Consider the following 10,252-nt stretch of genomic DNA (forward strand, 5'->3'; position numbering starts at 1 on the left):
GAGTTGAGCAGCCCTCCCTGGGGGTTGGGGCCCAGGTGGATGCTAGTTGGACCCTTGAACAGAATCCGACCTTGAAGTCCCCTGGAGCAGGCCCAAGAGCAGAGGTGGCTATGTGCTCTCTCAGGCCACTTGGGTGTCCGCAGCCTAGGCTGTTCACAGAATCCTAGGTCACTCTCCTGCCTGCCTCCTCCCATTCAGCCCTGGTCCCTGTATGCAGGAAGGAAGAGGACACCAGCTCACCGAGCCCTTGCTGAATGCCAGGCTGCTGTGAGTGCCTTGCACACTTGCTCATTTAATTCTCACAAGAGCTGATGAAACAGGAGCTAAGAAAGAGAAGTAACTTGTCCCCCATCACCCAGTCAGGCTGTGGCGGAACTGGATTTGAATCCAGGCTTGGTAGCTCTTGCCTCTTCTCTGCCTGGCCTGGGGGGGGGAAATCCTGCACCAGCCTCGCTGTCTGTTGGAGGCAGGCAGGAGATTGGTGGAGAGGACTTGGCTTGTGGGCCACTAGGGCCTTGGGCCCTGCTTGGAGCCACAGGCTCATGGAGGCCTCCCTTTTCTGCAGAAACTTTTCCATTTGGTGTCCTTGTGTCCAGGCTGGAGGACAGGCCAGAGGAGGACAGGGAGTGAAGGATGAAAGGGAGATCTGATTGGACCCAGGGAAGTCCCCCTGTTATCTTCCTCCAGCAGGAACAAGGCACAGGGGAAACAGGCGTCTAGGGGTATTGGAGGACAGAACAATTCGGACACCATTAGCTGTGGCCTAGGGGGCTGTTGGGTGACTATGTGTTGGAACAACCGTGGAAGGGCTTGGTGTGCCCAGGGTCGGGGACTCACAGTGAACTCTCTGGGACTTTCACATGCTTTGTTTCACTTCCCCTCCTTCTAGGCCGGAGGGACTCCGTGGGAGTTTTTAGTGTTGAGTCCTTCATGGCGTCCACCTCTGAGTGGCTGGTTCTCTGGCTCCCTCTGGCTCTTCCACTGCCCTGGAGGCCTGGACTTCCCTAGACCCTCACGTGGGGCCTGTGCTGGAGGCTTCCTCTGGCGGGGCACTGCCAGGGCTCTCTCCCTCAGGGACAGCCTGTGTGGCTGGGTTCCCAGAGGCTCCCGAGGTGGGCCCTGGGGATGGGCCAGGGGAGGCTTCATCACAGGGGGTGGTGGCCAAGCCAGAAGCAGAGGCCGGGGTATGAGCCTCAACCATTGGCTGTTCCCGGGCCACAGCATCCGACTGTGTCTGGGCCGTGGGGCTCACCTGAGGCAGGGCCACGGCATCCAGTCGTGGCTGGGCCGCAGCCATGGGCCCTGGCGGAGTCGGGCCCTCAGAGCCCACCTGGGGCTGGGGCTCAGCTGGCGTGAAGCTGCCTGGCTGTTCCTCGCAGAGAGCGGCTGCAAAAGAGGAGAACACGGCGTGCAGCAGGACCCGGAGGTCGGCACTGGCCACGAGGCAGAGGAAGGGACTCAGACAGCTGTTGAGCAGGATCAGGTAGTCCGAGTAGACCAGGGCCTCCCAGAGCAGGTACCCGGGGTAGAGGTCCCACAGGAAGGCCAGGTAGAGCAGCTGTGCCAGCTGGTAGGGCAGCTGCAGGACCACATAAGCTGACAGAATGGTCTTGGCCACGCGGGCAAAGCCATGGCAGGCGGGTGGCGGGGGCGAGGGCTGGTGGCGGCAGCAGGTCCTGCAGGCGGTGGCCTGGGTGAGCGCGTGGCAGACCAGCAGCAGGAGGAATGGCAGGAAGCCCCCCAGGATCTCGAGCATCCGCAGGGGCAGCTCCTCACTGTCCCAGAAGTCCAGGCAAATGACCAGGTCGTACCACCAGACGGTGGCCTCAGGGAAGACCAGCCAGGGCACACTGAAGAGTGTGGCCAGCACCCAGACCCCAGCACAGACCCACAGGGGCAGACGGGCCGGGCGGCGCCCAGGGTACCAACGCGGGCACAGTGCCAGCAGGCAGCGGTCCAGGCTGAGGGCTGCCAGCAGAAAGAGGCCGGAGGAGTAGGACACACCCCACAGGAAGTAGTAGAAGCGGCAGGCAGCTGTCCCCAGTGGCCAGTGCCCTCCATGCTGGATCTCCAGAATCTGAAAGGCTGCTGCTGCCAGGAACAAGAAGTCAGAGAGGGCCAGGCTGAGCAGGAGCAAGGCCAGCCTCGTGCCCGCCCCATGCCGGGCCTGGGAGCCGGCCAGCCACGCCATCAGCCCGTTGGCTGGCAGCCCCAGGAGCAGCAAAGCCACTAGGAAGACTGTGTCCCAGCCACCCTGCGGGTAGTAGTCCTCATCGTCCAGTTCTGTGCGGGGCCCACGGCCAGCAACGTCCAGGTTGGCTGCCATAACAGTGTCCCCAGTGTCCTGCTGGACATGGACTGGGCACCTGCTGGATGAATGAAGGCACAGATGACTGAGTATGAGACACAGGGCATGCGCATCTCCCTGCCAATCACTGTCCCTCCCTGATCTTGTCCTTGAGTAGTCATCTCCTGCCAGGGACACCTCATGTAGTCCTCTTAGGACCCATTTTATAGATGAAAGAAGGTTCATTGAGCTAGTGAATTTTCCAGGGTCATGGATAGGAAGGAAACTACCAGAATTTAAGCATCTGACCATGGAATCCATGAGTCCAAGCAGACCAACAGAGGCTTTCAAACACTGAATTTTTTTTTTTTTTTCGGTACCAGGAATTGAACCCAGGGGCCACATGAGCCACATCTCCTGCCCTTTTTATTTTTTCATTAAGAGACAGGATCTCACTAGTTGCTTACAGCCTTGCTAAGTTGCTGAGGCTGGCTTCGAACCTCCTGCCTCAGCCTCTCAAGCTGCTGGTATCACAGGCGTGGGCCACTGCTCCAGGCCCAAATCCACTGAATCTTGTCTCAATAAAACATAGTGGAACTCCTATATGAGCTAAAAGGACACTGAAGAGCACCCCCACAGGGTTCCAGGGGACAGAGTTTGAAAACCAGTTGATGGGCTCCTCACAAGATCCCTTTATGCTTGATTTTTCTGGGGTTCGAGTGTTTAAAATTCCAAGAGGGGGAGGGCTCTGGGTGTCATGGACCCATAGGAGTCTAAGGCTGGGCAGGCAGCCCCTCCCTGCATGCATGCTGCTCAGGAATTTGGGGCGAGGTCTGAGCCTCAGCACAGGCAGCTAGGGGACCTATCCCAGGAGCAGTGTGCGGCTCTTCAGCATCCTCTGCCCCCACTGTGCCCTTTCCTGCTTTCTAGAGCTTAGGCACAGGTAGCTCTGTTTGTCTCCTGGAGCTACTAGAGAGGGGGCTTTGCAGGGTAAGGAGGGGGAGATGCAGTTGGGGGCACCCAGGTTGGGAACTCAAAAGGCCTGTGGTCCCCCCCGCACCTTCTCCAGCCAGTGGACAGGAGTGAGCATTCCTCTGAGGTGGTAGCTAGGGGACAGACCAGATGCCGGCTGGGCTGGATTCCTCCTGGGGCCCACGGCTGCAACCACTTTAGCCCCTGGCTTCCCCACACTTTGGAGCTCTTCTTCTGCAGACCCCTATTGGACCAGAATCCTGGGCACCCTCCCCCAGGGCCCTGGCCATGGTGCCTGGCTTACCTGTGAGATGCAGGCAGCAGCTGGCCAGAAGGAGCAGGGCGTGCCTGCTGCCCAGCGGCCCAGCCACCCACCACCCCACGCCAGGGCCCGCTGTGTGGCACTCTGTGACATGAAGGCGGGCAGGCAGGAAACCCAAGCTGAGAGGAGATCAATCATTCATGGGACCGCTCTCCGGGAAACCCTAACCCTGGCCCAGTAGCCAAATGACCAGCCAGGGCCCCCATCCTGACAGGGCCAGATGACAGCACCATGCCTGGGCCCCTCCTGCAGGCTGTCAGCCCCTGAGGACCCAGCTCCACTGACACTGCACTTTGGCCCCTCTAACCTGGCCCCTCTTTTCGGTGACACTTGCCTTCTGTTTCAGCCAGGATGTCACCTCGTAGGGGCCCCTGGGGGCAACTTATCACCTCCTTTCCCACCTCCCCCTTGTCGAGTCGCCATCTCCAGATGAAGAACTGGGACTAGATGTGTTCAACAACCCGGTTTCCAGCCGCAACATGGCAGAACTGGAGTTGGAAACTAGGGGCAGCCTCATGTCCTGCCCCTCTCTGCTGAGGACAGTTTTGGTGACCAACCTGGCATTACCCTGGCCACCCCAGGGCGGAGGGCAGGGATGAGGTCCTGGGCGGCCTGCCTACTCACCCTAATCCCCCTCAGGGCCCATCCCAGGCGATCAACTCTAAGGCTGGGGGTGCGTAAGCAGCTTTATGGGTCCCAAGAGCCAAGGGTGCTCAGGGACGTTGTTTTCCTGAGCCCTGCCATCCCTTCCTACATGGCCACAGAGCAGAACCCCCAGAAGTCCCCTGAGGGGGTTGTGGCCCCTGGCAGTGATGCTGAGGGGGCCCCCTTGACTAGGAGGAAGAGCAAGAAGGAGAGGGGACTCCGAGGGTCCCATAAGGGCAGCTCTGGTGAGCAGACTTCTGTCCAGGGCCCTGAGGCCCCAGGGAACAGCAGGAATCCTTCAAAGACTGGAGAGGGGCAGGGGGGGCCACCTGTCACATCACGCCGCCAGTCCCATCGACATCGCCCTGACCCCCAGCAGGATGCTGCTCAGAGGACATACGGGCCCCTGCTCAACCGCATCTTTGGGAAGGTCAGGGGCCTGGGCAGGGCTGAGGGTCTTGAGGATGTGGGTGGAGATTCCTATCCCTTGGGGTCAGCCCTCCTGACCCCTAAGTACCTGGGCCCCCCGCTTCTTCTGCTCCAGACTTGGGGTCTCAGGCCTGCTGGTGCAGTGGGCAGAGCCAGGCTTCAGAGCTGGGGCTCTGTGGAACCCACTCGAGGTGCCAGGGGCACAGAGTAAGGGCTCTTTGCTCCTGGAACCCTCGGGACTTCAGCTGCCTTTGTCCCTGGGTGGTGGTGGTGGTGGGTGGCCCTGCCCAGGAGCAGGAGCACAGGCAGGGGCTGGAGGAGGAAGGACAGACAGAGCCATAGCTGGCCCTAGGGACATGCTGGACTATTGCCCACAGGACCGTGAGCTGGGCCCAGAGGAGCGGGAGGGTAAGTGTCTCTGCTGACTGTGGGGGTGGGGAGAGGTGTCCCTGGGCCTGTCCACCTGGCATGACCTCTCTCCCTGACAGAGCTGCAGGCTGCCTTCCAGGAGTTTGACACTGACCGGGACGGCTACATCGGCTACCGGGAGCTGGGTGACTGCATGCGGACCCTGGGCTACATGCCCACCGAGATGGAGCTCATCGAGGTCTCGCAGCACGTGAAGATGCGCAGTCAGTGACGGGCCCTGCAGGGCGGCTGGGTGGGAGCCTGCCTGGCGGTGCCCAGCGCAGGGCAGCCCTGGTCTTCAGGAGGCTCACAGGGGGAGGCAGCGGGGGGAACTCCAAGAGCCCGTCAGGGGCCGTGGTGGGTGTGAAGGAGAGCCTCCGGGGTGGCAACAGGACCACATTGGTCCCATCAGGTGTGGGGACACCAGGTCCACGCTGCAGCCTCCTGGTGAGGGGAGCGGGGCAAGGGTGGGAGGTGGGGCTCAGGCTGAGGAACCTGGCCTCGGCTACAGCTGCACTCCCTTGTTCCTTCCACCTGGGCCTGCGCTGCCTCCTGGCCTGGCTCCTCCTACTGGGTGATGCCTGCTGTCTGCAGGGACTAGCACGGCTCCCTCTCTCCCACCCTGCCATCCTCCCCATTCCTTGGGGCAGCTGCCTGAATTGAGGTCACCTGGAATACAGTCTCAGGAGGCTCAGTGAGGCCTGGTGTGACAGTGCCCTGGCTGCCCTGTGACTAAGCGCTGTGAGGTTATCATTGCTGCTTTGTCCTGGGGCGATACCAAGTCCCTTCATTCTGGGATCTCTGTGGGTTATTTTCTTGCAGTTTCCAAAACAGGCATGTGATTTCTGACTGGTGGGTGCGCACAGGGCTGTGCTTCCTCCTCTCCCCCAAAGCTGTTATTTGGCCACCGGTGCCTTATAGGATTGGCAGCATCTTAGAACCGAGGGACTGCTGGGGGAGGGAGAGGCTAAGCTGTCCAAGGCCATGCATCTCAGCAGCAGAGTCAGGGTTTGAACCTGGCTGCTCCGCTCCAAACCCTGGTTTCTTTCTCCCATACCCGGGTTCTTCACAGAAAGCAGAGGCAGCCCCAGTCCCCAGCAGCCCAGGGGACTGAGTTCCAGCTTCCCATGCCACAGTGCCGGCATGGGATATGCCCTCCTGAATGCAGAGCCTTGTGGTGGGGGGGTTGCACCCTCCCTTTTGATGTCCCATTGGGGCCAGATTGTGACACTGTGTCTGGGTCCACAGTGGGTGGCTGTGTGGACTTTGAGGAGTTTGTGGAGCTGATAGGCCCAAAGCTGAGAGAGGAGACGGCACACATGCTGGGGGTTCGGGAGCTGCGCATTGCCTTCCAAGAGGTGTGGAGGTTGGGTGGGCCGCAGGGGGCAGGGCTGGACAATGTCACTTCTGGTGAAGACTGGTGGCCTCAGTCTTCAGGATGAGGCCCAGGGATATGCAGAGAGGGCTAGGCTCATGTGCAGCTGGAGGCATGAACTATAGAGCCTTCCAGAATCAGGAGGCCCCATCTTGGCATGGGAGGGTGGGAAGGTTTGGTGGGTGAGGTGGTGGTGGAGGTGGCATCTTGCCCATAGGCAGTGAGTGGCAAGAGTGGAGCTAGTAGAGGGGAAGCTCAGGGTGGGTAGAGCTGAACTGTGCCTGGACCCCAGTTTGACAGGGACAAGGATGGGAGGATTACAGTTACAGAGCTGCGGCAGGCAGCACCGCCTCTTCTCGGGGAGTCACTGGAGGGTTCTGAGCTGGATGAGATGCTCCGAGACATGGACCTCAATGGGGACGGCACCATAGACTTTGATGGTGAGTCGCCTCCCAGTCACTCCTCCTGTCCCTCCAGCACCCAGGAGGATCCCACTTTCTGGACAGGCCCAAGCCCCACCCCTCTCTCCTGCAGAGTTTGTGATGATGTTGTCCACCCACTGAGACCTGAGGCCCCAGACACCAGCAGGGCCCGGGCTGCACACCCTCCCCCCCATGAAGAAGCTCCAGGATGGAAGAGACCCAGAGGCCCCCCAGGACCACACACCACCAGGGAATCTGCTTGGATGTCTCAGCCACCTTTATGCTCACCTACCCCTGCTGGAGCTGCCTGGACGAAAACCTGCCCTCAACTGCCCATCATCTCCCCTGTGGGTGAGGTTTGGATCTCTCCCAAACCTTGGCACAGGCAGTGTCCCAGTAGGGGGAAGCGTTAGGTGATCCCCAGTAACATAGTGAATTGAGAGGGTGGCTGGATCCCACTCATTCCTAACATATATAAAATGTCTTTTTAAAAAATGGACTTGAAAGAAGGGGATGACCCTAGTTTCCAAAGAAAAGGGACCAAAGTTTGGCACCTGGCTAGAGGCTTGGGGGCCTGGGCTCTAACACCCACGAGTGACCGAGACCCACACAAGTCTGCAGGCAGGGGCAAGAAATGAACCTCACGGATACATTCCAGGGTCTCAAAGGGCTGCCTTGTTCCTAACTCCACTGACCAGTCTGGGAAAGTGGCAAGGGTGCAGATGTTTAGGGCCTTGTGGGGAAACATGTGATCCTCGAGACAGAGGGGCAGGGACGATGGGGCATGTGGAAATCTTTGATGCTGTCCTAGAGAAGGCTAGGTTTTTTGGTTAGCATTAGACTCTGTTGACCACTTAAGGGAAGCCATTAATACAACAGGAATAGACTGTTCCACTCAATACTCAAATCAACAGAGGAGGAAAGGGGGTAGATGAGGAATTCTTGATTAAACCACTAGAAAGTTGGGATAGAGGGTGAAAAAGGCAAAGAAAAATAAAATACATAGAAAATATTAAGACAGAAAGTAGAAATAATCCTTTAAAAATCAATTATTACAATAAATATAAATACATTAAATTTGTTAATTTAAAGCCAGAGAGTCCCAGTCCCCAAAGAAAGTGCTAATGGTGTGGGGGTCTGGCTTGTGGTAGAGTACTTGCCTGACATGTGTGAGGCCCTGGGTTTGGTCCCCAGCACCTCACACAAAAACAGAAAAACAAAAAATTAAAAAAATATTAGATTATTTTTCTTATAACTCACCAAAAACAACAGTGTTTTAACCTGGGTAGAAATTTGCTTACCCAAGAAAAGTCTATAGGTGGAGCCCAACTGTATATATTCTTCAAGGACCCAGGCTCCTTCTGACTGACTGCTCTGCCATCCCTAGGGAGTGCCCACATTTATTTGTTTTCTTGGTGGCAGGATGGAGTCAGGTAAAAAGGAGAAAGAGGAAAAGAGTATGAACAATCTGGCTGGGCACAATGGTGCACACCTGTAGTCCCAGCCATTTGGGAAGCTGAGGCAAAAAGATTGCAAGTTCAAGGCCAGCTTCAACAATTTAGCAAGACCCTGCCTCAAAATAAAAAATTAAATTAAATTAAAAAGGCCAGAGATGTAACTCAGTGGTTAAGTGCCCCGGGGTTCAATCCTCAGCACCTGTGCCTCCCCCCACTTACATCCCAATAGACAGAGCTTATCACATGATACACCTAGCTGCAAAGGGTATTGGGAAATGTAGTCTTTACTTGTAAGGTCATGTGCCCAACTAAAAATCAGGGGTTCTTCTACAAGGGCAGAGAGCAGATACAGAAGGGCAGATCTCAGATTCTTCCCCATTGGTGAGTCAAGGATGCAGAAGACACACTCAAAGAATAATGACAAGTGGAAGGCTGAAACTGATGGCTCAGATAAAAGATTTACCAGGAGAAAATTAACCAAAAGAGAGCTAGTGTAACTATGGGAAAAACAGATAGAAATGAGCTATGAGGCAGAAGCATAAGGGATAAATGGAGTCATGATTCACTAAAGAAATCTATATGATGTTCCTATTAATGTCTTCAAAAGAAATTATATGCAGTCTATATTTAGAGTTTAGAAGTATGGCTATTCACGGGCTGGGGCTGGGGCTCAGTGGCAGAGTCTTGCCTTGCATGTGTGAGGCACTGCGTTAGATCCTCAGCACCACATAAAATTAATAAATAAAATAAAGGTATTGTGTTCATCTACAAATAAAAAAATTTAAAAAGAAGTATTGCTGTTCATGCAATTTGGGTTGGATAAATTAACCAGAAAAATTTATGCCCTAGGCTGGGGGTAAATTTTCCATCCCTAGCACCACAAGATTGTGACTGTGTTGCCTACCTGCTCACTGAATAGTTTTGTAATTTTTCTTCTTTCCTATATTTGTTCTAAGATACTTTTCAAATTGCAATTTTATGTGAGCAATCTGATAATACTGTGGGCTTAGAATCTGTATGTCTTGATTTTTTTCTAGTTTTTAATTTTACAAAACTATTGGTCCATGATGGATTAGAAATGTAAACTGGTCCTTGCCCACAGCTAGTTTGGGAACATTGTTTAAAGAGTTCCTTCATTCAAAGGGGATTGAGGGTGGGGGGCATGGGTGGGCCAGGACAGCAGGAGTAATGGTGGGGATCTGGGTGTTTATTCATTCAACAAAGGTGCAGGACTCTAAAGGTGTGTGCTGTCCTGGTGCTGCAGACTCGGGCAGGTGGGCAGCCCCTCACTAAGCACACTCATGTTTAGTTTGGGGACAATACACTCCTTTAGCTTATCCTTAGGTTGGGAGGTAGGGGACATGGGCCTGGTGTCCCTCTCTGGCCTCTCCCCAAGTGTCACGGAAAGGTTCCTGGGCCCAGGGCACTGGAACTCTGGCTTATGTTTCTAACTGTCAATTAGGCTTGTAAGAACACGATGAATGGTTGCTATGAGCTTAGATTTTAGGGTTAAGATTGTGTTTCTTGGTTCCTAAGGTTCTGAGATGCTTTGATTTTCCAAAATTCTGGGATAATCTGTTTTTAGCATTCTGAGGTCTTTGATCCCGAGGCTCTGTCATGAGGCCCTGCTTCCCATGCCCTGTCCCCTGGTTCTCCCAGCCTCTGGGGCTGGGAAGTAGGGCAATGGACCCAGGGAGCTGGGCCACTGCTGCCTCATGGCCCACATTCAGGGCTGGCTGTGGCAGCCCAGGGCCCAGAGCCGGCTGGAACGAGGCTAACAGCCTCCAGTACAGGTGCTGGTGCTGCCTCTCTGGGCAGACAGGGGTGGGCTGAGTCTGCTCAGGGCTGGGACCAAGGAACACTGGAACTGCCACTTCCAAGCCCAGCTTTGCCCCCAACATATTGTGACCTCAGGCAAGTCTCAGAGCATCAGGA

At 55.9% G+C, this 10,252-nt stretch overlaps 2 protein-coding genes across 2 annotated transcripts; one reads left to right on the forward strand and one right to left on the reverse strand.

The window, feature by feature from the left end:
• Positions 1 to 1,012: 1,012 nt before the first annotated feature.
• Positions 1,013 to 4,004, reverse strand: Gpr152 (G protein-coupled receptor 152). Its single transcript, XM_076842949.2, has 2 exons — positions 3,940 to 4,004; positions 1,013 to 2,366 (listed from the first exon to the last, which is right to left on the reverse strand). Exons 1-2 carry the CDS (start codon positions 4,002 to 4,004, stop codon positions 1,013 to 1,015), a joined length of 1,419 nt encoding a protein of 472 aa, XP_076699064.2.
• Positions 4,005 to 4,335: 331 nt separating this feature from the next.
• Cabp4 (calcium binding protein 4) lies at positions 4,336 to 7,001 on the forward strand. The gene is made up of 6 exons (XM_076842950.2): positions 4,336 to 4,656; positions 5,033 to 5,063; positions 5,144 to 5,287; positions 6,312 to 6,421; positions 6,731 to 6,878; positions 6,973 to 7,001. Exons 1-6 carry the CDS (start codon positions 4,336 to 4,338, stop codon positions 6,999 to 7,001), a joined length of 783 nt encoding a protein of 260 aa, XP_076699065.2.
• The last annotated feature ends 3,251 nt before the right edge of the window (positions 7,002 to 10,252 follow it).

This window comes from Callospermophilus lateralis, chromosome 2, assembly GCF_048772815.1.
Source record: "Callospermophilus lateralis isolate mCalLat2 chromosome 2, mCalLat2.hap1, whole genome shotgun sequence".
NCBI lineage: Eukaryota > Metazoa > Chordata > Mammalia > Rodentia > Sciuridae > Callospermophilus > Callospermophilus lateralis.

Coding starts and splice junctions, on each gene's coding strand:
- Gpr152 (XM_076842949.2), bottom strand. CDS start 4,004: ATGGCGACTCGACAAGGGGGAGGTGGGAAAGGAGGTGATAAGTTGCCC. Junction 2,367..3,939: donor CCCCCAGGGGCCCCTACGAG/GTGACATCCTGG, acceptor TTCATCCAGCAG/GTGCCCAGTCCATGTCCAGC.
- Cabp4 (XM_076842950.2), top strand. CDS start 4,336: ATGGCCACAGAGCAGAACCCCCAGAAGTCCCCTGAGGGGGTTGTGGCC. Junction 5,064..5,143: donor GGGCCCAGAGGAGCGGGAGG/GTAAGTGTCTCT, acceptor TCTCCCTGACAG/AGCTGCAGGCTGCCTTCCAG. Junction 5,288..6,311: donor GCAGCACGTGAAGATGCGCA/GTCAGTGACGGG, acceptor CTGGGTCCACAG/TGGGTGGCTGTGTGGACTTT.